At 61.4% G+C, this 26,595-nt stretch overlaps 3 protein-coding genes across 8 annotated transcripts; 2 read left to right on the top strand and 1 right to left on the bottom strand.

The window, feature by feature from the left end:
- Positions 1-517: 517 nt before the first annotated feature.
- Sapcd2 (suppressor APC domain containing 2) lies at positions 518-11,677 on the bottom strand. 5 transcript variants are annotated; one of them, XM_047524278.1, is made up of 9 exons: positions 10,861-11,677; positions 9,359-9,473; positions 8,101-8,983; positions 6,755-7,760; positions 4,435-4,550; positions 3,700-3,846; positions 3,438-3,545; positions 3,218-3,337; positions 518-3,146 (listed from the first exon to the last, which is right to left on the bottom strand). In XM_047524278.1, exons 4-9 carry the CDS (start codon positions 7,443-7,445, stop codon positions 3,018-3,020), a joined length of 1,311 nt encoding a protein of 436 aa, XP_047380234.1. In that variant the 5' UTR covers positions 7,446-7,760; positions 8,101-8,983; positions 9,359-9,473; positions 10,861-11,677; the 3' UTR covers positions 518-3,017. The 5 variants fall into 5 exon arrangements, with proteins under 5 accessions (XP_047380234.1, XP_047380237.1, XP_047380235.1 ...); XM_047524281.1 differs by having other exon boundaries at positions 6,755-7,381; XM_047524279.1 differs by having other exon boundaries at positions 8,101-8,246.
- Uap1l1 (UDP-N-acetylglucosamine pyrophosphorylase 1 like 1) lies at positions 11,068-17,910 on the top strand. Of its 2 annotated transcripts, XM_047524276.1 has the most exons (10): positions 11,068-11,699; positions 12,067-12,407; positions 12,542-12,746; positions 12,979-13,154; positions 13,433-13,605; positions 13,696-13,889; positions 14,380-14,520; positions 15,006-15,191; positions 15,710-15,776; positions 16,014-17,910. In XM_047524276.1, the coding sequence occupies exons 2-10, from the start codon at positions 12,119-12,121 to the stop codon at positions 16,104-16,106; spliced, it is 1,524 nt and encodes a 507-aa protein (XP_047380232.1). In that variant the 5' UTR covers positions 11,068-11,699; positions 12,067-12,118; the 3' UTR covers positions 16,107-17,910. The 2 variants fall into 2 exon arrangements, with proteins under 2 accessions (XP_047380232.1, XP_047380231.1); XM_047524275.1 differs by lacking the exon at positions 11,068-11,699 and having other exon boundaries at positions 11,880-12,407.
- A 3,425-nt stretch (positions 17,911-21,335) lies between these two features.
- Dpp7 (dipeptidyl peptidase 7) lies at positions 21,336-25,955 on the top strand. The gene is made up of 14 exons (XM_047524947.1): positions 21,336-21,577; positions 22,001-22,111; positions 22,180-22,293; positions 22,374-22,513; positions 22,602-22,765; positions 23,270-23,405; positions 23,477-23,558; positions 23,682-23,848; positions 24,007-24,067; positions 24,570-24,688; positions 24,765-24,921; positions 25,030-25,094; positions 25,464-25,534; positions 25,654-25,955. The coding sequence occupies exons 2-14, from the start codon at positions 22,009-22,011 to the stop codon at positions 25,775-25,777; spliced, it is 1,503 nt and encodes a 500-aa protein (XP_047380903.1). The 5' UTR covers positions 21,336-21,577; positions 22,001-22,008; the 3' UTR covers positions 25,778-25,955.
- Positions 25,956-26,595: the final 640 nt, after the last annotated feature.

Here is a 26,595-nt window from a genome sequence, read left to right as displayed (position 1 = left end):
CAGGGGATTTAGGTTGTCTCCCTGAACTTTTTCAAGATCTCAGCAGACCGCGCATTCTTTTGGTTCATCCCAGTGGAGGTTCCTGGATCTGAGACGTGGTTCTTCTAGATGATTTCCGAACACTCTAGGCCAGCTCATCTGTTTGCTGCTCCTCTTTCCCCACCCCACCGTCCCCCCCAGGAGACTCCACCAGACCTGAGTCCACCAGGCCCTTTATCTCTCCTTCCTGTCTCTCTGGGATGTGCTCTGGATGATTCCTTATCCTCCCTTTCAATCCACTAAACCCCTTGAGCAGGGCTGAAATCTTTCATCTGATGTTGGTCCCTTGTTACTATTCCATTTCAACTAATGGTTCTTTCCTTTTTAGTTTCTGGTTCTATTTGATTCTTTTTCATACTTGATTGGCATTTTTCCCGGGGTCAAACCCAGGGCCTCTCATATGCTCTCCAAGGACTCTACCACCGAGCCGCACCCCTGCCCTGGTATTCTTTGTGACATAAAAGATCATACTTTTTATGGAATAAGAGACCATAAGGACCATTCTTCCAGATTTTCAAGAATCTCATTTCTGACAGGTGTGCACACCGGTAATCCCAGTGACGGGGAGGCTGAGGCAGGCAGATCATAAGCTCAAGGTTAGCCTGGGCTACTTAGCCAGATCCTGTCTCAAAACTTAAAAAACAAACGAGGGAGTGGGGATGTGGCTCAGTGATGGTGTCCCCACAGGCTCGTTACCCAGGACCAACTGCAGGGTCCTGGTCCAGCTGGCTTCCTTCAGAGCAGTGATTCAAAGGGCAGCCCCCTGCCCCCAGGGACATGGAGCAAGCACCTGTGACTGTCACATCTGGTAGCATGTGTGCCACTGGCATCTGTGCGCACGGGCCAGTGATGCTGCTCACCTCCTACAAGGATGGACCAGCCTGCTGGAAGGACACTTGGCCGCCCCAGGGGCCACTCGGACTGAGGCTTCACAGAGGATCTGCACTGGCCTCTGCCAGGCCCCTGGGCCCTGCCAACTGGGACCCTTTAAATTCTCCCTCTAGATCTCTGGGGTTGCACGGGCGGCCTGATTGCAGGCTGCAAACGTGGAGAGAATCTTTCTGAACCCTGCAGGGAACCATGCTGCCCCTCATCTGTCACCGGTTTGTTCCAGCCTACCCCTCAGCTGAAGGTCATCACGTGGGTCTCCTGACCAATTTCACCGTGTTGTCTCTTGCCTCCTGTGAGGTGCTCAGAACTGCTGAATCCCCCAAGGGTGAGACACCCCCAGGGAAAAGGGAGGCCCTCGGGGCCCTGTGCCTGAGGACAGACCCCAAATAAGGGCTGGCAGGGGCTAGCCAGGCTCCAGGTAGACAGAACATCCTGGACAAAGTCCCAAGGTGGCAGAGGTCGCCCGCTGAGCTGTGGCCTGGCCACCTGAGGCTGGACCCTGCTAGGCCTGGGTCTGAGTGGTGGACTGTCAGGAGCAGGGGAGGTGCAGTGGGGGCTGAGTTCTGGAACTGTCATGGCTGTGGAGGGCCCACTACAGCAGTTAGGTGGATGTGGGGGCTTGGACGGGGTGGGGCAGGGGGCGACCCAGGGGCCGTGAGAGTCGGACCTGGTGAGACGGGGGTAGCTTTCGGAGCAGTGCGCAGCGAGTCCTCCTGGGGCTGCACCTGCCCTCAGGACTGACTTCCTGTCCAAGCCCTGGAGGAGGCTGGCTCATGCTTGAGCTGGCACCCTTGCAGGCCAGGGGCAGGCGCAGTGGGGCCAGGCTCTGGCAGCCGCCCCGCAGAGCCCACCTTGCCCTGACAGCACTGCACATGGGCCCCACCAGGCCAGGCTGAGCAGGGTTGGGCAGGAGCCTGGAGGTGGGGGTGGTCCCAGCCTCCTCCTGTGCCCCCGGTTCATTTCTCTGTGGCTGAGAGGATGTGTTCTAGCCCCACTGGCCTGGGGCCAACCTGAGTGTGGGAGGACGGAGGTCTGAGCAGGTCCCAGACCTGGGGGTCTTGCATCCTGTGGGGTGGGTGGGCTATGCCCACACCATGCCTTGGGGCCTGACTGGAGGCCCAAACCCACATCCCTCCTGGGGACAGGGTCCTCCCCCGGGAATGGGCCCGAGACACCCTGGTGACCATCAGTTGCCCCTGGATCAGGTGAAGGTCTGGAGCCCAATTCCCAGGTTGCTGTGGGACTCAGTGTGGGGTGGAGTCCTGGCCAAGAGGATAAGGACCCAAGTGCTTTCAGAGTATTGTGGGAAGGGGCAGGCAAGCCAAGCTCCTGGTTCAATTTCAGGAACCTGCCAGGCCTGCTCTGGGGGCAGCAGGTTCCTTCTCGGCCTTGGCTGGGACTCAGACCCTGACTGCTATCTCTGGGCTCCCCAACAGGCACAGGCAGAGTCCCACGTAAAGGCCAAACCCCAACCCCCTCATCTGCTCCTGAGGCGCAGCCACCTTGTCTCGGGACCTCAACCTGCATCTGCCCCTAGGCCCTTTACTGGCTGGCCTCCAGATCTCCCCACCCATCCTCACACCACCAGACCCCAACATGCTCCAGACCCCCAGACACCACCACGCAGGCCACTCAGCAAAGGACCAGCTCACTCGCTGCCCTCTGCTGGCCACTATTGGAGGTGCAGCCCAGTGTGACCAGTGCTTTTACTGGAGACTAAGGACCCCAGGGTCAGAGGCAGGAGGGATCAGGACAGCTATAAATGTGCCCCTGATGGCCCAGGGCTGTCAGGGGGTTTCCCTCATCCAGTGACAGTGGCAGCTTCAGGCTGTAGGGTGCACAGAGTCTCTCCCCACGCGGTCCCCAAGGCTCCAACAGTCAGTGCTCTGGCAGGGAGGGCCTGGGGCAGGCCCAGACCACAAGAGTGGAGGCTCCCGCTCAAGGGCTCTTCCCAGGCCGGCTGAAGCTCTTCAGCCAGAGATCAGGCTCACACGGGTGCCCACAGGGCTGAGAGCTGTGTCTAGTTGTGGCTAGATGCACATCCTGCTTGTCCTGCTGCAGGCAGATCCCACCAGATGAATGCCCAGCTAGATAAAGGTGGAGTCCAGAGGCCCAGTGTCCTGCTGGCTGAGAGCTCGGGCCTCAAATAGCTGCTTGATGAGGGCAGACTTCTCCTGCTCCAGCTGGGTGATGCGCTCACTTTTGTCAGTCACCTCCTGGGTGAGCGAGCAGGTGGTCAGGGCCAGCCTGGCCTCCAGGCCCCAGCCCCCGATTCCCCACACCTTACCTGGGTGAGAAGCCGGTTTTGCTCTTTCAACATGAGGATGGTCTGCTGCTGCCAGCCTGGGGCTGAGGGTGAGGTGGTGACCTGGGCAGGGCACAGAGGCCCCGAGGGTGAGGGCAGAGCCTGTGGGAGGATATGGTCAGGTAGGCCTCTCCTGGACACAGTCTCTAGGACAAGGGAGCGGGTGGCCCAGCACGGGAGTGGGGAGGTTGGGATCACTCACCCTGCTGGCACAGGCTGCAGCCAGCAGCTCCCCGAGGCACCGGGCCACCTCCTGTACCTTAGGCAGCAGCTGCCCCAGTGGGCGGGGACTCCCTGCAGCCCCAAAGTCCTGGGAGAAAAGCAGGGGAGCACTGGGCAGTGATGGGGGTCCCCCATTTGGCACTCCTGCCCCCCAAAGTTGCTGCTCAGAGCCTAGAGGCAGCGCAGGGGTGTTGCTGTGGGTCTGCCCGGGGCGCCTGGCGACTCGGGGTCCCAGCACTCACCACACTGGCTCTGCCCTGGCCCAGCTGGTGCTGGTGCTCCTGCACACGCTGCAGCTGCTGCCGGTACCAGTCTCGGCCCCGGGCCATCATTTCCAGACCCTGCAGCAACGCCTCCTGCTCCTGCTCCAGCTCCTTCATCTGCTTCAGCTACAACACACGTGTGCAGGAACACACGTGCCAGTAAGCACACACACACATCCATGCACACCTGATGCCTATGTGAATGTGCCAGAAGCCCCGGGCGTGAACGTTAAGACATGCATGTCAGGTCAGCACACGCACACACAGGGTATGTCAGCTTATGGGCAGTCTTCAACCACACAGCCAGTCCCTGGGGGGCCTCACACCGCTGCTCTGGGGAGCACAGAGGGGGCCCTGGCCTGGTTCAGCCCTCTTCTCCTACTTCCCCTGGCTTGCCCCAGCGCCCCTCTCTAGGGTTCTGCCTGTAGTAAGCAGGCACCTGGTATGATGGGCTGATTGGCAGAGTTGAGTCTCATGGGGCAAGCACAGCAGGGCCCAAGACCACTGTCACAGCATGTCCCTGAAGGACCTCAAGACCTCCCTCTGCTTGATCCTGGCCAGCCCTCCAGTGCATTCAAGCCCAGGTAGGGAGATGTTTAGAGCTGACGGATGCTCCCGTCAGGGCTCCCCCAGAACCCTGGTCTGGATGCCCCTCCCTGGCTCCTAGCCTCCCAGGCAACCTGGAGAGTCCCTCAGAGCCCTGGCCCCTCTCACCAGGCTACAGTCCACTCCGTTGGTGATCGTATGCCTCCGACGTTCCCCTCGGGCCCGTGGGGCCCGCCAGGCGTCTCCTGCATCTACTTCCAGATCCCTGCCAGCCACGGCTCCTCCTACGGCGGGGAGGGAGAAGCCCAGCTGAACTCCAGGCCCCAGCTCATCCTAGGCCCAGCCAACCCAGGCAGTGTGGGTTCTGGGGGGCCAAGCCTCTGCCAGTCACCCCCACCTGGAACCCACTCACTTGCCCAGAGAGGGCTAACAGTTCCCTGGGGGGTAAGCTGCATGGACTCTTTTCCATACCTCACCCCATGCCCAGAACACAGTGGTACACCTTGGGGTCTCAAAGGCTGCTAGGTAAAGGGTAAGGGATAAGGGATGGAGAGGCAGGGCCTCCGGTTCCCTCAGCCTCTGTCTCCCATGCACAGGGCCCTGCTGGGCAGGAGCTGAGGCAGGGGACAGGTGAGCTGCTTGACGGAGATCAACTCTTGCTTGGGAGCAACTGCAGTACCAGAAGTCCTTAACACATGCAAGCTCACGGGGAGTGTCCTAGAGCTCAGGGATGCATGCCTCAGGCTCATGGGGCTGTGTGCAGGCACAGAGGGCACCACCCCCAGCCCTCCAGCCCTGTCGCCAGCACCAGGCTCATCCTCCAGGCCACAGGAGTGGGTGGGGGATGTAAGGATTGGCCCAAGAGCCCATGGCAGGGCTCTGGCACCACGAAGGCCTCAGGGCCCACGTCCCAGCCTGCTGAGCACAGTTCAGGGTGAGCCAGTGGGAGGCACAGTCATGTTGCTGCCTGGGGGCAGGGGCAAGAAGGCACTGGAAAGTGGGGATAGGGAGGAACCTGGGACATCTGGGCCTGATTTGCACAAGGTAGGAAGCCCGACTCTCTTGGCTGAGGTCTTAGGAGGCTCTATGGGTGTTGGGGCGTTTTCCTGAAGATTTGGTGGTTTGGGGATCCAGATTTGGTACTCTGAAAGCCAGCTCTGTCAGTCAAGCATGCTCTGATCCTTGTCTGGATCTTGGCTTGCCTGTAAAAGGGCAATTGCTAGAACCTGGCTGAGTAATGAGTGTAAACACTGCCTATGGTGTGCACACTGGCCAGGTGGCCTTTCAGAGGGTGTGCTAAAATAAATCAGTGCCGCAGGGCAGAGCAAGGCTAGACCACAACCAAGCCCTGAGCCTGTCCTTGCATGCAGTCCCATGGCTGGTTTCAAACTGCAGAGCCACAAAGATGACTTCCACCTTGCATTTGGTACCAGATACACCCAGAAGCCTCCTGATCACAGGGACAGGGAAGCTGGACCATGGAGGTGCAGGGAGAGCTCCCAGTCTGGTGTGGGGTTGCTGGATCAGTTCACCAGAGAGGCCAGGTTCACTGTAGCTCCAAGCACCAGTCATAGGGTTGGAGATCAGTCTGAGGCAGGGGGAGAGGTCTGGCAAGCTGGCAAAGCAATGGGCAGCAACAAAGGACTAGCAGCTGCCACCAGTGACCAAGCCTCCCCCAAGGGCACGTGCTAAGGCTGAATGGACTGAGGGGTTGGGGGTCTTGGGTTTCTTGCAGCCTGCCCCCACTCCAGACATAATGCAGGTCCTGTTCCCAAGGATGGCGCCGTCGAGTGAGGCAGACAGGGGCTATTCAACAGTCTCCTGTCTCTGCCAACTGGACCGGAAGCCAGGAGAGGAGCCTGCTGAAAGTCCCCAGGGACTATAGTCTGTATCCCTCTGTGGCATCTGCTGCAGCCCAGACTCTTAGTCACTCCCTGCCCCGACCTTGTTCTTCCCTGCACAGGTGGCAGGTGCTCCTGCAGAACCTCCAACAGCTCCCAAGCACTCCAGCCTGGGTTGGGGCAGTAGGCCCAGCTCTCTGGGCTGAACTGTCAGACTGAGAAGGACCCTCTGACCACAGTCTAGGGGGACCTTCTCTTCCACAGTGAAGCACCTCTATCTGAGCAGCAGCAAAAGGTGGAGGGCCCAGGTGTGGGTCAGGCATTGGAAGTGACCCACCTTCCCTCACACTGGGCAGGTGTTCCCATGCCTGGCTCAGGCTTGGTACAGGGTGTGTTCCTGGTGAGTGTTCCAAATCACAGTCCTGCTCTTCCCACGCTGTGCCAGGGGACGGGTTGGCCTCCTCAGGCCCTGAGCACATTGGCACAGGCCCAAGCCCCTAGACCTCCAGGTCCACTGAGGCTCACTCCTGGCTCTGGAGTCCACCACGCAAGGTGTCCCATCCCTCATGGGAGATGCTTCCGGGTTCCGGCCACGGACACAGGCCTGGGGAGCTAGGAGGAGGTGCTGGGGGGCGCCCCACACTCACCGGCATCCGCGCTCGGGCTCCGCTCCAGGGCTGCGCTCTGGGGACGTTCGGGCTCCGCCGGGCAGGGCATCGCCTCCGCAGGGCCGCACAGCTGTCCCGGGCCAGCCGGTGGAGGGCGCGCGCCCAGAGGCAGGGGCTTCCTCTCCAGGAGAGTCCGCGGCTCGTCCGCCGGTGCGAACACTAGGCGCTGCGGCGGCGGCGGCAGTTCCCCTGGCCGGACCGGCGCGCGCGCCGGGTCTCGCGGGCCGCCGTCGGCGCTCAGCAGCGAGGTGCGCAGGCCGGCCACGAAGCGCTCGAAAGTGAGATAGCCGCTGGCCGGGGCCACCTGGCGCAGGCCCTCCAGCACGCCGCGGGGCAGCTCGCGCGCGTCGGTACCCTGCCAGCGGGACTCGATCTCGCGCAGGTGCACGTAGCCGCGCCGCCGGTCGTCCAGGATGTCGAAGAGCGTGCGCAGGCTCTGCAGGAAGGCGCGCGGCAGCCCCTCGGTGCCTGGCGCGGTCGCGGCGGGCGGCACGCGGCCCCGCTGGGCCATCGCGGCCGCGGCCATGGGCGCCGGGGTTGCGTCCCCACGTCCACACGTACCCTTCTCTGCGCGTCCAGACGGCGGGACCCGCCCGGAGCACGGCCCTGCGTGACAATAGCTGCTACTTTTGAATGGGGCCCTCCTCGCGGCGTCAGCCCTCATTAGCATTCGCAGCAGCCATTGGCCGAAGCTGGCCTATCTGCTCCCCGATTGGCTGAACGGCCGCCGCCCCCGATTTGATTTTTCCGACCGAGGGTCCATCCAGCGGCGAGCTCCCCAGACCGCTGTGCCGGGGAGGGGCCCGAAGGCTCGCGGACTGGACCGAACCCCCCAGCTCGGGCGCGCTCTCCTCTTCTGCCTCCACGCCCACCAGCCCTGCTGCGGCGGCTCAACCTTTTCTTCCGTTCAGCCGCCCCGTAGCCGCCCGCCCTTCTCCGACAGGTAGGGCCTGGGGCCCTACAAAAAATCCTGTTCCCAGGTAGCCTAGTGGGTAAGGACGGGAGGGTGCAGCCCCTTCAGGGATCCCACCGCCCCCCAACCCCCACGCACCAGCTCCCTTGGGTTCTCTTCGCTGAGGGTCCCCCGGCAGACTCTGGGGCCTCCTTCTCTTGCAGAAGGAGGGTCCCAAGAGAGCCGTGGCACCAGCCAGCTGGGCGCTCCCGGTCACAGAGGCCTCTCTGTCCCCAACTCTGCTAACTCCTCCTTCGCCCCCACCCCCACACAGGCCTGTCCTGCCGGCCTCGGGACAAAGCCACTTTCTCCTGTGTCCCCAGATACCCATCCGGTAACCAGTTCCCTTGGGCTCCTGGTCCTCTGCGGATACCTCCTCCTGGGTCTCAATTCTGTCCCCGTAGATCCTGTTTCAGCCTCAGTTTCTTTCTAGCAGGGTCAAGTCACTCCAGATGAGGGATCCAGGCCTTCGCTGCGTTCTTGCTCCAGGGGTGCATTCCAGGGCTGACCAGGAGTGCCCTCCAAGAGCAGAAGGTGCTCAGGCACTGTCTGGCTGGACCCCTGCCTCCACCTTTGCCTGTCCTCTATGACCTGCCCTGGTCCCATCCACCCCCACCCTGGCCAACTCCCGAATGTCACAGGCTCCTGGATCGCTGAGCGTTATCCACATGTTATCTGTGGCCTCTGCTTTCTAAATACACTGTCCATTTCAAGAACTCTCAGCAAAGTTGCTGAACACCTCTGGATAGGCTCCTGACCCAGAGGCCTCCCTTCAGCCCCTCCTGGGCAGGCCTCAGCCAGCCTCTCCTATGTCTTGTGTGTCTTAGGTCGGGAGCATAGTGCCTGTGTTTCAGGTCCTGTGGCAGCTGCCACAGTCAGCTCCCCTGGCTCCACATCTCTCTGGGGATATACACAGAGTTGGGCTCCTTCAGGGTAAGGAATTTGGGTGGGGTCCCCAAAAGGCCATGACCCGAGTCACCCCATGGATCTTGGTCATGGAAGCCCATCCCTGCCTCCCCTTGGTGGCAGGTCAAGGACTCTGCAGACTTATCTCCCCATACCTACTCTGTTTCCAGTACTCCACCTGCCCCAGTCCTTAGTGTACTCATTTCCTCACCCCTGAGCCCTGTGCCTGGTGACTCTCCTACCAGAAAGCCCTCTCCTCTGTCTCTACTCTTCACTGATATCTGTGTTCTTCCAAACTTTGTCCAGAGCTGGATGCAGTGACGCATGCTTGTAATCCCAGACCTGGGAGGCTGAGCCAGGAGGATTGCAAGTTCAAGGCCAGCCTCAGCAATTATCAAGGCTCTAAACAACTTAGTGAGACCCTGCCTTAATTTAAAAATAGCCAGGCTGGTGACACATGCCTGTAATCCCAGTGGCTTGGGAGGCTGAGGCAGGAGGATCACAAGTTCAAAGCTAGCCTTAGCAACTTAGTGAGGCCCTAAGCAACTTAGTAAGACCCTGTCTCAAAATAAAAAATAAAAAGGGCTAGAGATGTAGCTCAGTGGTTAAGTGCCCTTGGGTTGTTCAAATCCCCAGTACCAAACAATAAACAAACAAAAAAACAAACCTTTTCCCAGGTACTGATCCTTCTACCTGCCCCCCAATGTCCAGTTAGACACCCCTACCTTAGATGTCTGGCTATGATGGCTGTCTTCCCAAGAGTCCTTAAGCAGGGTGAGGCCACTCCTTGGCCTAACATTGCCCTGGTTCAGGAGATGACCAGCACACAGGAAACCTTATCTAGAGGATAAAGATAAGGAAGGCCATTTTGGGTGGGACACAAGCCAGGATAAGGCCTGTGGGATGGGGAGGCTAGGGGCCAGCTCTGTGGAACTGGACTGGAGGCCAGCGTGGGCATGCAAGTCAGCCACCAGCAGTACCCAGGCCAGGCAGGGCCCCCAGTGAACCTGAGCATACTGTACAGAGGAGACAGGGCTTCTTGGAGTGTCCAAAACCCCAGGGGAGGTGATCTCAGCTGGCTCTGGGCCTGTGGTTTCCCCATGGCCCCTGGATGGCCTGAGGAGGGCACTGAAGAGACTGGCGTCAGCGCCTGGCTTTGGTGTGGACTGAGGCACTGCCCTGTTTCCACCTGGCCTAAGCTCTGACTCGTCCTCCTTCCATGCTGCTTCCCAGCCCGGCTCTGCCCTCCGCTGACTCTGAAGCGCTCAGCTTTGCCGCCACCCCTGGGGGCCTTCCAGGGTGCCCACGTGGCTTTTTGAGGCACCCATCCCAGTTGTAATCATGTTCTCATGTGCCAGCCCAGAGCTCCTCTGGGAGAAGTGGGCATATGACCAGGCCCCTCTGCCCCTGGTGTAGACCCAGCACTGGGAATGGAGAGAGGGACCAGCAAGTGCTGTCCAGTCCCTGAGACTTTCACAGGGTAATAGCCTCTGCTCTCCTGGACCCCTGGGACAAGGCCCGGAATCAAGGGGAGGCTACTGGCCACAAGGCTGCCTCTGCAGGTGCCCAGAGCTTGCTGCCCACCTTGGCCTTGCTGACACTCCACACTCCTATCTGTCCAAGTAGGTCCATTCTTCTGGTCCTGCCAATGCCTCTGGCTGCACAGACCTTGACTTCACAAACTCACTGATCCTAGCCCCACTCCCATCTTGAGGCAGGATTTGGGGGCATCCTGACCCAGAGGGCTCAGAATTCACGTTCTAGGCCGGGGCTAGGGCTCAGTGGCAGCACGCTTGCCTAGCATGTGTGAGGCACTGGGTTCAATCCTTGGCACCACATAAAAATAAGTAAGTCCATTTACAACTACAAAATTCTTTAAAAAAGAATTAATGTTCTGACATCTGTATTCAAAGGGCACATGCACCTCTGCTGCCCAGCCCTGTAAGGGTGATAAGGGCACCCATGGACCCTGGCCTGGGGTGTGGAGCCTGCTCTGCTCACCTAAGTCCCCACTTCCCGTCCCTCCACCTGCAAAGATTGCTGTGGCTGCCTTTCCACCACACAGACCACCAGAGCAGAACAGACTGTGCATTCATCAGCAAGCTCCTGGCCCTTTGCTGCAGCGGTCTCAGCAATGCTAGGCTTGGGGTCCAAGTATTCCTTGTCAGTCAGGAAACCTGTGCCGATCTAGGGAGGCAAGGGCTGAGCAAGGGGCCCAGCAGCCTACCTTCATTTTACTTCTCCATTTAGAGGCAGGCAGCAGAGAATGCAGGAAGGCTGCAGCCCTGAGTCACGTGGCTTTCTGGGGCTGAGTGTTCGGCTGCGGGACCAGGAAGGCCTGAGGCAAGTTAAGGGGGGGGGGGGGCTTTCTGGTCCAGGGGTTTTATTGTGGTCTGGCTCCTGTAAAGCTGGGCTTCCCAACTCAGAAGACACACTCCCTTAACAGGAGCAGACCTGAGGGTAATGTTCCTTTCCATTTTGAGTCCAAAACACCACTTGAACTTTTTAAAAGCATGCTTTACTTTTAGACTTAATGAAGTTAGTTTCTAAAAGAAACTAGGTGGCTGAAGCTATGTCTTCCTGTTCTTCACAAGAGACTTTAGGAAAACTAAGATATCAAAATGTCATAGTTAAACAGGCCCGACGGGCTGCGGCGGTGGGCTGTGGGAAGTTTCCCCTGTGAGCAGGGAGCCCCCGCCCCCGCACGAAGGGCAATGCTCTCCCGCAGCCCTTGGACGTCTGGCACGCTGGCCTGCTAGATCTGGCTCCACCCTTCTCCCAGCTACAGCCCAGCCCAGTCTCTGGACCTCTCCTTGAGCCCCTGGACTGTCCCCCGACCTCTGCCCGAGTCTTGGTGAAGGCCAGCATGCCCAGGTCCTTCACAGGCTCATCCTGCGCAGGGCGGACTCTTGCCGGCCGCTCTGCTGTGAGCAGGCAGGGTTAGGGCTGGTCATCCCTCAAGCCTGGCTGGCCGGGTCACCGATCCCCTGAGTGGCGCCTCGGCCCCAGCTCGGTCGCCCTTTCTCCCCCAGCGCAGAGGTCCAGCTCTTGCACCCACTCCTGCAGGTACCGCCACAGAAGTTCTCCGGCTTCCTAGGAGCGGGGCGGGGCGGTGGGGCGGTAGGGATCCGCCCGGGAGTGGTCTTGGGGCGGGGCGGACGGGGAGGGCTGGGCTTAGGGTCGGGCTTGGGGCTGGACAGGACGGTCTTGGGGGCGGGTATAGAGGGGACCCGGGGCGGAGCCAAAGTCAAGACCCGGGCGTTTCCCGGACGCAAGCTCCGGGGACGAATCCAGGGACCGGGAGGCCCCGGAATGGGGCGGAGGCAGGCCGGGGACGGGGCCGTTGCAGGGCCCTGTCCGGGCCCAGGCGGGGCATCTTGGGCCCGCCCAGCCAGGGCCAGCGCCGCCCGCCCGGTCTCGTGATACTATTCAGACGGAGCGTGCGGGTCACGAGTGCCAGCTGGTCTTGCGTCGTCGGCGATGACATGGCCTCGGAGACGGACGTGCGCGCCCAGCTCCAGCGCGCGGGCCAGGAGCATCTGATGCGCTTCTGGGGCGAGCTGGCCCCGGGGCCGCGCGCCGCGCTGCTGGCGGAGCTGGCGCTGTTGGAGCCCGACGCGCTGCGCGAGCACTGTAAACGAGCAGCGGCGGCCTGTGCGCGCACCTCCGGGCCCCCGCCGGACTTGGCCGCGCGCCTGCGGCCCCTGCCTCCAGAGCGCGTGGGCAGCGCGAGCCGCGGCGACCCCGAGATGCGGCGGCGTTGGGAGGAGGAAGGTAGGCGGCGCAGGGGTCCCGGTGGCGAGACCAGCCCACGGAGCGGGACGCGGGGAATTCGATTTGCCTTCCAGCGCTCCCCACCCGCGCGTACTAGGTCGTAGCCGCAGCCCCGGATGTTCCCTCACCCCTAGGTTTCCGCCAGATTGCCCTGAACAAGGTGGCAGTCCTGCTGCTGGCGGGCGGCCAGGGCACTCGACTGGGGGTCTCCTACCCCAAGGGCATGTATCATGTGGGGCTGCCCAGCCAGAAGACCCTGTACCAGCTGCAGGCGGAGCGGATCCGGCGGGTGGAGCAGCTGGCTGGCGAGCGCCACGGGACTCGCTGCACTGTGCCCTGGTGTGTCCTCCCTGTTTCACATTAGCCCCAGAAGACTCTCCCCATGTGGTCCCAGCCCTTCCCCCACACCAAGGCCTGATCCCCCACACCAACACAGCCCCGGATGAATCCCCAAACCCACCCAGGCAGAGGTCCGACAGGCCTCAGTCTGGATCCCAGTGCCAGCCCTCCCAGCCCCATTTGGCCGAGAGGCAGGTCACCTGGAGGAAGCTCACGACTGTCTCCCGAACAGGTACATCATGACCAGTGAGTTCACGCTGGAGCCCACTGCCAAGTTCTTCAAGGAGCATGACTTTTTCCACCTGGACCCTGCCAATGTGGTCCTGTTTGAACAGCGCATGCTACCTGCTGTGACCTTTGAGGGCAGGGTCATCCTGGAGCGGAAAGACAAAGTTGCCATGGCCCCAGGTACCAGCCACCACTGAGAAAGGCTGGGACCACCCAACCTGGATCTCAGGGCAGATGAGGATCAAGAGGCCTGGGTTGCAGGCTGAATGTGCTATCAAGAGCCTGTCTGATCCTAGGCCAGTTGCCTGCTCTCTCTGGGCACTGATTGCCATCTGTTGCATGTTACAGAGCTATTGGGATGGCAAATGTGGGGGCTTGCCCACCTGCAACATTTCTTGGAGTAGTGCCGAGTCCTGACTGAAGCCAGCCATAAGGCCCATTTCTTTTTCTGTCTGCAGATGGCAACGGGGGTCTGTACTGCGCTCTGGAGGACCACCGTATTCTAGAGGACATGGAGCGTCGGGGAGTGGAGTTCGTGCACGTGTACTGTGTGGACAACATCCTGGTGCGGCTGGCGGACCCGGTCTTTATCGGCTTCTGCGTGTTGCAGGGTGCGGACTGTGGCGCCAAGGTGAACGCCAAGCCCCGCCCCTCCGCCAAGCCCCGCCCCTCACCCCGCCCGGCCGCACCCAGCCGCTGAGCCCATCCCTGGTGGCTGCAGGTGGTGGAGAAGGCATACCCTGAGGAGCCAGTGGGTGTGGTATGCCGGCTGGACGGTGTCCCCCAGGTGGTGGAGTACAGTGAGATCAGCCCTGAGGTGGCCCAACTGCGTGGCACCGATGGTGGCCTGATTTACAACGCAGGCAACATCTGCAATCACTTCTTCACCCGGGACTTCCTCCAGACTGTCGCCAGGTAGCCAGCTGGTGGCTGTGGGAGAACAGCCAGAGCTGCCTACCCTGACCAGGGACCAGCAGTGCCAGATGGGGCCAGGGCCCTGGGCTGCAGCCACGGGAGCCGCCGGGCCTCGCAGAGCTGAGAACGGCTGTGGGGTTAGGTGGAGAAAGTTCCAGGTCTCAGCAAGCCGGGGCCCAGGAGAGCACCTGTGCTCTTGGGCAGCCAGTGCAGGGCTCTGTGATCAGACTTGTCTTCTCCTGCCTGTGGGCCTCCTTGCCCTGGGACACCACCTCTTCCCTGTGACTTGCTGGTTTCCACTAACCTGGGCAGGGGTGTGGCTGGGGGTGCGGGGAGAGAGCCGTGCCCTCCTCAGAGATCTGGCCAGGCCGCCTCACCTGTGCTGCGGCGCCCTACTGCCAGCTGCCCTGCCTGACCAGGTGCACCCAGAGGTGGGACTGGGCTCCCAGGGGGGTCCTGTCTGACGTCCTCCCCTGCCCTCTGCCCCCAGGGACCGTGAGCCCCTGTTGAAGCAACACGTGGCGGTGAAGAAGGTTCCCTACGTGGATGAGGCGGGGCACCTGGTGACACCGCTGAAGCCAAACGGCATAAAGATGGAGAAGTTTGTGTTCGATGTGTTCCGGTTTGCGGGGTTCGTGCTGAAGTCGTGATGTTTTCCTTCTTGCCTCTTTTTTGGTGGTGGGTTCTGAGGCCCAACCAGGCAGGGAAGTGAGGCTCAGTGAGGGGTGGAAGGACTGGGAGGCTGTAGACAGGTTTGGGGAGAAGGCCAGCGCATGCTCCTGTCTCAGGGAAACAGCGGAGGGCGGGGGCAGCAGAGGGGACATCTGGGCGGCTGGGTGGTGGGGCGACGCAGCTGCCCTCCTGGAAGTCCGCTGCCTCAGTCCTCCCTGCTCTGAGCTTGGACGCTGCCTGGTGGCTCCCAGGGCCTCCGAGCCTCACTCTGCCTGGCTCCAGGCTTTGGGCAGATGCTGTGGGAAGAAGAGTTTGACTTGGAGGAAAGACCCTCCCTGGACCTGCTGCTTGTGGGAACATACTCCCTGTGAGCCGGGCACCCCTTGCCTGCCCAGACCAGGGCTACTGGCTGGACATGGGATGACCAGCCCTGCTCCTCACCAGGAACTTCGTTGCCTTCGAAGTGCCTCGGGAGGAGGAGTTTTCCCCCCTGAAGAATGCAGAGGCGGCCGGCAGGGACAACCCTTCCACTGCCAGGCGGGCCCTGCTGGCTCAGCACTACCGGTGGGCTCTGCAGGCGGGGGCCCGCTTCCTGGATGCACACGGGGCCCAGCTTCCTGCGCTGCCCTGGTAAGTGGGCCTCGGGGTGTGGCCTGGAGGGGCTGGGGCCCTGCCACTGTCCCAGCCGGGGAGGGGCTTTTGCTCTAGCACCCTGCCACACGCCATTGGCCGCATACGGAGCCAGCCCAGCCTGCACTGTGACTCTCATCCTTGAGTTCTGCTGGGCAGGGGGCTTGGACCTCTGAACTTACAAGCTTTGAGAAATACCTAGACAGAGCTGTCAGAAGACATCAGGTTCTCTGACTTGGGACTGGAAAAGAAAAGGACCTTTGGCTTCCGACCCCAGCCATCTGCAGCTGCAGCTAGATCTGGCTGCCTGGGCTGTGGGGTGCCTGTGGGGTGCATTCTAGCCAGGCCAGAGCCCGTGCTGTGGGGCAGTCTGCACAGGCTGAGTACAGAGGGGAGAGCTAGGAGGGGCCTGCAGGGGGCGGGCGTGTGGCGCTCAGCTGCTGAGCAGGCTCATGGTGTGCTGGGGAGGATCCAGGACACGCACAGGAGGCAGATGCTGACCTGCGGGCTTCTTCCAGCTTGCTCCCAAATGGAGACCCTCCGGCCATCTGTGAGATATCGCCCTTGGTGTCTTACTCTGGAGAGGTGAGAGCTGCCCATTCCTGTCTGGGGCTTTTCTGGGGTCTGGCTTGTGTGAGCCAAAGGAAGAGTCTGGGGAGAGGTGGGTACAGGAGTGGATAAATCAGAACCTGCCTCAGTTTACCAGTGAGGTAAATGGTCCTTTGAAGTTGAAGAGAACCTTTTGGGGTGTAGGTGAGCAGAGGTAGCCAGAGGCCTTTGTGGAGGAATGACCAACTGGACATCATGACTTAATTGTTTCAGGGTTTGGAAATGTACCTGCAAGGTCGGGAGCTGCAGTCCCCGTTCATCCTGGATGAGGAGCAGGCCAGGGTTCTGCAGCTGCAGGAGACCTGACTTTCTCCCAGGCCTGCAGCATGGGGGGGCCTGTGGGTGGGGACACAGCCCTGTCCTGCATTCTGCTGGAATGCAGGCTGCTGTGCACCTCCAGCCTGCAGAACCCAGAAGGGAATGTGCTCCTTCACTGCATGAAGAGCCCCTTCCTCCATCACTGTGGACACGAGTGACCACCAGCCTGCTGTGGGCTTTTTGGCTTCATTTCTGGGTCTGGGGTTCTGGCTGGGAGGTTTCAGGACCTCAGAGAATGATAATGAAAAGTGTCATCGGGGTGGGGTGGGAGGGAGGTGTGCATCTGGAGGGCCCAGAGTAGGGGATGTCCCCGTCCCTCTGGAAGCCACCCTGACCAATGTGCAGGCCCACTGCCTTTTTGGCAGACATGGGGAGGCACGCTGGCCATGGCCAGGGCGCTGTTCAGACTTCAGATGAGGAAATGAAACAAGCAGACAGGTCTCGTTGCCTCAAAGGGGGATGCTTAAGGGGCTGTCCCTTCCCTCCTCGGCAGCTTAACCAGTAATGGGTGAGGTTGGGGTCCTCACCCTGCGTGCCACACGGAGGCCAACAAGAGGTCTGGCTGTCCATGGCAAAGGCTCTGAGCAGCTGGGCAGCACACTGGCTCTCTTGCCTTCCTCTTGGCCACGTCTGTAGGTGCTGTGGCTGCAGATTGAGTGCTTCCCCGGGAACCAGTGAGGCCGGTGGGGGGACCGCCGGGTGGTTTCTCCTTAGTCACAGTCAGCTGGGTTAGGAGCACAGCTCTCGCCCTGCCTGCCTGTAGCTGCAACAGAACATGGCGCTTGGGCTCCTCCAAGCACTTGGTGCTCTTCCTGTGCTCCAGGTGAGGCTCCGTCTTCACTAGCACACCTGCCTTCCACTGCGGGAGGGCAGGGCACACACCCCACTGATGTGAGATGGGCTGGGAACTGGCCTGTGCCCGCAAGGCCGCCTGCCCACCCCTGCAGCGCCCACCCGTCCCCATCTGTTTTCCAGGGGAGGGATGCTGCCGGGAAGGGTGGGTCTCTCCGGGACATGGAGCCCATCCTCCCCACCTGAGCCAGAGGGCCTTAGTGGGCCCGTGCCCTCGCAGTGCCGGCTTCCCCAAGGCCCTGCAGGGTACCACTGCCAACCTCAAGCAGCTCGCGTGCCTTGGCACCTGTCAGGCAAGCAGATGGCCCAGGCAGGAGACAGCCTTGGCCATGTCCTGCCCACAGCTGTGCCTCCTGGCTGTAACTGGAACCGTCAGGACACCTTTCCTGTGGAAGTCAGGCAGTTGGGTGAATTCTTGGGAGAACTGAAGAAGAACCCAGTCACTCCTCCACATGGGTGTCAAGGACAGGGGACCTGTGCCGGGCCAGCTTCCCCTGTTGGGTGCCTTTGGTTTCTGTGTGTTGTCTTGGGTGCTGGGGATCGACCCAGGACGCTCTTACTGCTGAGCTGCACCCCCAGCCCTTTTTACTTACTTATTTTGAGATGGGGCCTTGCTAAGTTACTGAGACTGGCCTTGAACTTGTGGTCCTCCTGCCTCAGGCTCCCCAGTTCCTGACATTACGGTCCTGTGCCGCTGTCCCCAGCTCACGTTTGCATCGTACATGGTTGTAGTGCAGTGCTGAACCAGGAAAGCGACATGGGACAGCGTTCCGCTGCGTCCGAGGTGCAGGACTGTCCCCGTCACAGACCCCCTCGGGCTTCCCTTCTTACTCACACCCTCCACCCCAAGCCCAGCCCTCCCCGAAGAGGCTACCAGCTCTTGAAAGTGCCCCCATCTTCACGCCACATGGACACTTGCAATAAACAAGGTGCCGAGATTGGTCACTACCTGACGGGAGCAGTTTCTGAGGAGCACACAGGTGGTGGGAACGGGGCCAGGTGTGCACGGCTGTCTGAGGGCTGGAGCGTGGGGGCCCTGTGGGAACCGGAGTCCACACTGGAGCAGAGACGGCCTGGGGTGCCCAGGAGAGCCCTCGTGCTCCGCCCGGCTCCTCACCAGGGCCGAGACAGCCCAGCTCTCACAGCTGCTGGGGCTCCTCCTCCTGCACCAGCCTCTTGAGATGGGTGGTTTTCCTGGAGGGTCTGAGGGCCCTACTGGGACTGCCAGCAGAGCTGTGCAGGAGACCTCGAAGCTGATCCCAAGAAGGGAGAGGGTGCGGGACCAGGAGGTCTCCACACAGATGCAGATGAGCCAAGCGCTGGCAGGAGGCACGCTGAGCCGGGAGCCCCCATCCCCAGAATGCCAGTGGTGGGAATCCCACGGCAGAACCCCAGCGGCCCGCTGTCTGCACGGCCGCCTCCCTGCTCTTTCTGCAGGGAGCTGCTTGGTGAGGCCCTGCGGGCTGCTCGGGCAGGGCCTGGATAACCAGGTTGCTCCGTCCTGATGCTTCCTGATGGCCAGTCTCTGGCAAGCTTCTTCCTGCAGCCTCCCTGGTGAGGGGCAGGCGCCTCCCGCTCCTGGGGCCTGCACTGCAGCCCTGGTTCCATTCCCACAGCCCTGCCTCATCCTGTTGGGGCTGCTTGCAGGAGCTCCCAGCCCCATGGCACGCCTTCCCTCCCAGGTTCCTTAGTCCAGGATCAGCCCTGTTGCTTTGACCTGTGGGGAGGCGGCATGTCATGGGGGCCAAACCTCGCACCCTGTGCCCGGAAGGCAGAGAAGGGAAGGGGCCAGGCCCCCCAAGCCCCTTGGGGCTCACCTCCAGTGACCTTGAGACTCCCCAAAAGGCTCCACCTCCCAACAGTACCTGACTGGGGACCAAGCCTTTACCACCCAACACTCAAATACAGAACTCTCGAAATACAAGGTAACCTTTAAATGGCGAGAGGAGAGGAGAGACCTGTTGCAGACAAGGAATCTCCAGTGAGTTAATAGCTGATTTCCCAGCACAACCATGAGGGCCAGAAGAAAATGGGATGAGTGTTTATGTATTGTGGTCCTAGGGACTGAACCCAGGGGTGCTCTACCACTGAGTTACACCGCCAGCCCTGCTTTGTTTAATTTTTTGTTAAGAGACAGGGTCTTGCTAAGTTGCCCAAGCTGTCCCTGAATTTTGGATCCTCGCACCCCAGCCTCCTGAGGCACTGGGGTTACGGTGTGTGCCACTGTACCTGGCTGGGAATGATACATTTGAAGTGAGCAGAATTTGTCAGTCAGCCAGGTGTGGTGGTGCACTCCCGTAAACCCAGAGGTTCAGGAGGCTGAAGCAGGAGGATCGAGAGTTAAAAGCACCCAAGTGGAATTCACCAGCATGATGCAGGGGTGGTTCGCACCCGAAACTCACCAGTACAACAGACCACGGTGAGCAGCAGAGGGAGAGAACACAGCAACACAGGAAAGCACTGACAAGGCCGGCACCTTCCACAGAGGAAGGGGACCTGGCCACGTCACAGAGGTCTCACGAGAAGCCCACAGCTAACACCAAACTCAGTGGCAGAGCCTGTGAGCTTTTCCTCTGGGATCAGGGACAAGGCAAAGATGCCTGCTTCTGCCACTGCCATTCATTGTCACCCTGGAAGGCCAGTCAGGGCAGCTAAAGAAGAAATAAGGTGTCCAAACTGGAAAGGTGCAGGTAATAGGATCCTATATGTAGACCCCACACACAACAGCTACCAGTGCTGGTAAAGAAGCTCCGTGAAGTTTCAGGGTTTGAGGTTGATAACAACTTCAGCTGCATTTCCTTGCACCAGAAACTTGAGCTGCATTTCCACGCACCAGCCACGAACACTGAAAAGGAAATTAGGAAAACAACTCCATTTACAATGGCATCTGCAAGAAGGAAACACCTAGAGGCACATTTTTAAAAATATTTTTTTAGTTGTCAATGAACCTTTATTTTATTTATATGCAGTGCTGAGAATGGAACCCAGTGCCTCACACAGACTAGGCCAGCGCTCCACCAGCACAACCCCAGCCCACCTAGAGGCACGTTTAATCAGTGAGGTGAAACACACAATGAAAATCTCCAAGTGCTGTTGAAGAAAGATCTGAATAAGGGGAAAGATGCGGCTTGTTCACGTGCAGGAAGGACACTGCCAACAGAGCAAAAGGACAGCCATAGAATGGAGGAACAGGGTCTCGTTAGTCACCCAGGATGGCCTCCAGTTTGTGATCCTCCTGCCTCAGCCTCCCGAGTCGCTGGGATTACAGGTGTACACCACCATGCCTGGTCAGCATATCCCCTTGTGTTCATGTACAAAGGAATTGAAAATAGGGACTCGGGTAGTATTGTACACCTGTGTTTGTTGCAGCGTTATTGACAAGCACCAAGCTGTGGAAGCAACTCAAGGGCTGTGACAGGCTCACGATGGGCCAGCCAGGAAAAGCAGGGAGCTCTCCCACGGAGCGGAGGCAGCTCCACCTCCCGGCATCACCCCGAGTCTCCCCACCTGACACACCTCCTTCAGGCTCCAGGAAAGAGCAGAGCGTCCACTACTGTGAGAGGCGGTTTCTCTTTGGGGTGCTTAAATTGCTTGGGAACTAGCTCCTGGTGGCGGTGCCCCACACTGAACCCAATGCTTCAGGGTCCTTAGGAGTACATCCCTTATGTGGTTCGCCACAGAAGCCTGCGGGCCCTAAAGAGGCACAGCCAGGCTGGAATGAGGAGCTCTGGGCCGGCTTGGGAGCCGCGTCCCCAGTGCCAGCAGCTCTGAGGCCTGAGGGGGCAGGGTGGATGGTGGACAGGGGCTGGCATGGTCCCCAAATCCCCAAATCCTGGGTGGGAGGAGGTTGCCTAGACCCACAGACAGGCCACAGGGTGGGCTAGGAGCATTGTGGGCCAGGTGGCCGGAGGGGAGGGCTTAGGTCACTGCCTTCTGGCCTCCCACGCCCAGACCTCTCGCCCTGTGCCCTGGAGGTCGGCTGCAGATGCACCCACTGGCCAGCGGGGGGTGCAAGGAGAAGACCCTCAAAGCCCCGTACCTGCAGGTGGTTGTCAGAAGGCTCAACTCCATAGGGACCACCCCTCCCAGGTTCTGGAGACCTTGGCTGCTGCCCAGAAGGGGTGTGGAGGCCTGGGCCCTGGACAAGCGAGGAAGACCCTCTGAAGACCCCACCCCAGGAGCCCCCTGCATTCTCTAGTCCCTTCTGGGGGGGCTCACACACGGGGCTTCTCCCAGGACCAGCTGCAGGGACGTGGCTCCAGTCAGGGTTGAGTAACCGAGGTCATGGACTGGACTCGGGAGAGGCAGCTCCTCCCGGTCCTTGAGGGCACAGTGGGTGCCAGTCAGGGAAACAGAACAGCCGTGTTTCCACCTGCCCAAACCCCAGGGCACCCACACTCCCATGGTTGAGCCCCTGCTTTCACCAGGGGCCCGTGTCCCTCTGCAGACCCCCTCCTGCGGGGGAGGCCACAGACTGCACTGCCCTCTCTTGCTCTGCCTGAGGACACTGCACCACAGCCCCGCTGCCCACATGCTTGAGTGCTGGGGCAGAGTAACCGCCTCCTGGCTGTGAGCACACCCTGCCCAGCACTGGCCCGCAGGTGCAGGTGAGCTGACTGGGCTGCGGGGCAGGGAGGGCGAGCTGCGTGGGTGGGGGAGGGTGCAGGCGGGCACCTCGGGCCTAGGCGCCCTCTCCTCTCCCTCTGGGACCCTCTCCCCATTCTGTGGCCCCCAGTAGTGGCTGGGCACATGTGCCCTGCCCCCGTGCCCACACAGCCCTGGGTGCCACGGCCTCAGCCTTCATCCGAAGCCTTGTGGGTCCCATGGCGACTGTCGCCATGGGAACACAGCGGGTGCCCAGGAACCCTCAGGACCTGCCAGGACTCAGAAGCTGAGGCCCACTGGAGGGGTAGGCCAGCCCTGCTCTGGTGCCCACCACGGCAGGAGGACAGCCCCGCCCAGACTGTCACGTGAGGCGGCCCTGCCTGTCATGTGATCCTGCCCACGTGACTGCTGGTATCCGTCCACAGAGCCAGACATGAGCTCCAAGCACCGGGCGCCCGTGGCCTGTGGGGCCCCTTCCTGGGCCTGGGTCCTGCTGCCGATGCTGATGCTGGGGCTGGGTGGCCTCCAGGCTCGGGGTGAGTGTCCGCCCAGCAGCCCCTCCTCCCTGACGCCTGCCGATCCCTGAGTCCCGTCTCCCCTCAAGCCCACAGAGGCTTGGACCCTGACTTTCAGGAGAGGCATTTTGAGCAGCTTATGGACCACTTCAACTTTGCGAGGTTCGGCAACAAGACCTTTCACCAGCGGGTGTTGGTGTCAGGTGAGCCCTGCCCTGGCCGCCCTCTGACACGTGCCTGCTGCCCCTGCCCTGGCCTCACCCCACCCACCTGTCCCCTGCAGACAAGTTCTGGAGAAGGGGCGAGGGGCCCATCTTCTTCTACACGGGGAACGAGGTGGACGTGTGGGCCCTGGCCAACAACACGGGCTTCTTGGTGGAGCTGGCGGCCCAGCAGGGTGCCCTGCTTGTCTTTGCGGAGCACGTACGTACTGGCCGGCTCCTGGCGGTCCCCAGGCTGGTGGCTGGGCCCCGGGAGGCAGCGGGTCAGCCTCCCCCACTGCCACCCACAGCGCTACTACGGAACGTCGCTCCCCTTCGGCGTGCGGTCCACACAGCGCGAGTACACCGAGCTGCTGACCGTGGAGCAGGCCCTGGCGGACTTTGCCACGCTGCTCCAGACCCTGCAGCAGAAACTGGGAGCACAGGGCGGCCCTGTCATTGCCTTTGGAGGGAGGTGAGTCCGTGGGCTGGCAGGGCCTCCATGGGACACAGGTGTGTGTGGCCTGTGCCTGGCGTCCTTGCTCTTCTCCTCCCGACACGCCCCAGCTCACCAGGGCAGCCATCACCCCGTCCAGGCCAGTCAGGCCTCCTGAAGGCCCCCACCCCGCCCCTCGGCGCTCAGATGTCACTGGTCCCTCTGCCCCACCTCCCACCTCTCCCAAGTCCACACGGCAGCTCCAGGAAGCCCTCTCTGCTGGTCCTGAGCCAGTCTCTGGGCCGGGCCTGGTGGGAGTGGGCACCAGGGGCCCTCTCCCAGTGCAGGCTGTGCCTGCCTGAAGCCCGGGTCAGAACGGGTGGGTGAGGGAAGTTCCGGGTCCTTCCTTCAACCCCTGTGGCCTCTGAGGAAAGCAGAGGAAGTGGAGGCTGGTGGGGGGACAGCTCAGAGGCCAGGGCGGGGCTGCAGCTGCACACAGGGCTGCCGGGGGCAGGCCCACAGCCTGACCCCGTGCTTGCCCAGCTATGGGGGGATGCTCAGCGCCTACATGAGGATGAAGTACCCCCACCTGGTGGCGGGCGCGCTGGCAGCCAGTGCACCTGTCCTGTCTGTTGCGGGCCTTGGAACCTCCAGCCAGTTCTTTCGCGACATCACAGCAGTGAGTGAGGGTCTGGGGGTCTGTGGGCCAGCCTGGGTCAGCCACCTCAGTGACTGTGGTCTCTTCTCCAGACCTTCCACAGCCAGAGTCCCAGGTGTGTCCAGGGCGTGCGAGAGGCCTTCCAGCAGATCAGGGACCTAGTCCTACAGGGAGGTGAGGGCCAGGAGGCCACTGCCCACCCTCCTACCTCACCCCCACCTTCCCGCCTCCTCAGCCCCCATCACCTGTCTCCCTGCCAAGACCTTCCAGCAGCCTCCCTCTGTCCCTTCCCTGTAGCCCATGAAAGGGTCAGCCAGGAGTTTGGCACCTGCCAGTCACTCTTGGACCCGAAGGACCTGACTCAGCTCTTCCTGTTTGCCCGCAATGCCTTTGTCCTGCTGGCCATGATGAACTACCCGTACCCCACGGACTTCATGGGGTACTTTCCTGCCAACCCTGTGAAGGTGAGGCTCCTCTTCCCAGGTAGGAGGAGGGGCCTTGCTCCTGCTCTGTGCCATCCATCCCCACAGGCCAGCAGTCCTGACACCCATCCTGGGACCAGGGAAGGCTGAGCTGTAGGAGGCAGACTCCTCTGAGACCCTCTGCTGTCCCTCTACCACAGGTCGGCTGTGACCGGCTGCTGAGCGAGGCCCAGAGGATTGTAGGTCTGCGAGCGCTGACAGGTGAGTCCGAGCCTCCGCTTTGCAGGGGGCAAGTCTGCAGCTTGCCCGTGGTCTGGGCCACAGAGCAAGGACTTGCATCCCTGGACTGGGGGCTCTGTCTCCACGCCACCCTGGCTGCAGAGGTCAGCGCGGTCTGCACTGCAGGCTGGCTGAGGCTCTGTGGGGCAGCAGTCGGGTCCCCACAGCCCCAGGCTGCGGAGTGGCTGCCCCAAGGGCCCCTCCCTGCTGCCTGGGGCCAGGTCGGCTTGGAGGTACTATTCAGTGGGGCCCCCAGGCCTGGCGGCCAGCATGCCCCACCCTGCCCAGTAGGCGGGAGGTCAGGTGACACTGGGCTGCCCTCAGTAGCCAGGGCAGAGCTGACAGCAGGGGTTCCACGGACCTCCAGGCAGAGCCCAGGGTTTTTCCTCACTGGGCACACAGGACCCCTGCAAGGCCCGCCCCAGGGGTGGGGATGGTGGCTGAGTGTGCAGGTTTGTGCTGATCCCAGCGTCCCTCCTCCCAGGGCTGGTCTACAACTCCTCGGGCACAGAGCACTGTTACAACATCTACCAGCTGTACCAGAGCTGTGCTGACCCCACCGGCTGTGGCATGGGCCCTGACGCCAAGGCCTGGGACTACCAGGTGTGGGGTGTGGCGGCCAGAGGGGCTGGGGGTGGGGTGCCCCCTACCTGCCTGACCTCGGGGTGGGGCATTCCAGGCCTGCACCGAGGTCAACCTGATGTTTGACAGCAACAACGTGACTGACATGTTCCCGGACCTCCCATTCACCGCTGAACTCCGCCAGCAGTACTGCCTGGATAAGTGGGGCGTGTGGCCCCGGCCGGACTGGCTGCGGACCAGCTTCTGGGGCGGTGGTAAGGGCTGCAGGGGGGAGGGTGCCGGGCAGCACCCTGCCACTGCACCTGCCAGTTCACAGCCCTGGGCCACATCTGCCCCTCGCCACCACTGGCCCTCTCTTTCAGACCTCAGAGCTGCCAGCAACATCATCTTCTCCAATGGTGACCTGGACCCCTGGACAGGGGGTGGGGTGAGTCCTGGTCTGGGCAGTGGACCCCACCTGAGTGTGCTTGGCTCCGGGGTCACTAGTTTTGCTGAGGGGTACGGAGTGGGGCGTCCCTGATCAGCCTGCCAGAGCCCCCAAGAACTGGCTTTGCCCTGAGGGCCCACACCTCCGTCCACCAGCCACTTCTGCTCCCGTGGCTTTCGGTCCTGATCGCGTATGTGGATGGACTTGTGGCTTGCTGACCTTCACCTTTCCTTCCCAACGGGACCACTGAGCCATGCAGTTGCCTCGTTACTGCTTCAGCTGCATGACTGGGTGGCGCAGCTGAGGTGGGCTGCCTATGACCAGAGCTCAGTCTGCATGCTTGATGGGAGATCCCTCCACTGACCACAGATACAGAAGAACCTGAGTGCATCGGTCATTGCTGTCACCGTCCACGGGGGAGCGCACCACCTAGACCTCAGGTGAGTGAAGCAGCCCCGCCTGGGCCTGGGCCTGGGCTGGGCGTGGGTGAGGCTCACCCTGAAGGCTGGGGTTCTGCGTGCCCAGATGAGTGGTCTCCCAACCTGTGCCCACTCCTCAGGGCGTCCCACCCACAAGACCCTGCCTCTGTTGTGGAGGTGCGCAGGCTGGAGGCTGCCCTCATCCACAAGTGGGTGGAGGAGGCCCGGAGTGAGCAGCAGTGTCCCGGATACCCGGAGAAGTGAGGTTGGCTGAGCTGCTCGTCCTGCACCTGGATGTACCACCCAGGGCCAGGGTGTGGCTGGTGCATTATGGGGACCTGGGGGGGGGGGGTTGGCAGAGGAAGGAACTGAATAAACTCGCCTGGGGCCAGGCATGTCCCATGGGGAGCAGGACCCAGGGAAGAAGCCAGCTGAGCATTCAATAAAGCCGACTTGACTCTAAGGTCTGATACTCCAGGGCCACAGGGAGGGACGCCTACCTCTCCCTGGTCTCAGGACAACCCACCAGAGCCTCTGACCCCCAGCCACCCCTGTCGGGGGAACCACATCCCCAGGCCCTCAGCACTGGTCACCCCTCCAGAGCACATTTATTTGGAAGTCCAAGGTGAGACATGGAAGCTGCACTTTACTTGACTGAGGCCCCACTCACACCTGATCCCTGAGGTGGACTCAAGTGCTGCCCCGTCCTGCCTGTTTAGTCCACAGAGCTCCTGGCTCAAGAGGGCAGTGGAGAACATGGCTACCCCCTCGCTGTGGGGAAGGTGCCAGGTGTCCTCAGTGGGTCCAGGAGTCACAGGGCTGAGGTCCAAGAAGATGCTGCAGTCAGGTCCTCCCACGCACATGCTTCTGGCCCGAGTCCAGTCGGCTTGGGGTGTGAGAAACGGAGAGCAAGCTCCTGAGGGCACCTGCTGTACTGGGAGGCACAGGGTCTCTGCCCCCAGGATGGCCCCAGATGCAAACAGGCAGGGAATAGATCCTGCCTCACCTGAGGGGCCAAGAGCTCGAGGGGCCAGCCCCTTGGGTGGCCCTGGGGTGCTGCCTGGGTTCTGGCTTTTCAGTAA

Source organism: Sciurus carolinensis, chromosome 14, assembly GCF_902686445.1.
Source record: "Sciurus carolinensis chromosome 14, mSciCar1.2, whole genome shotgun sequence".
NCBI lineage: Eukaryota > Metazoa > Chordata > Mammalia > Rodentia > Sciuridae > Sciurus > Sciurus carolinensis.
The sequence above is the reverse complement of the archived record's forward strand: the minus strand, read 5'-3'. Positions and strand labels throughout refer to the sequence as shown.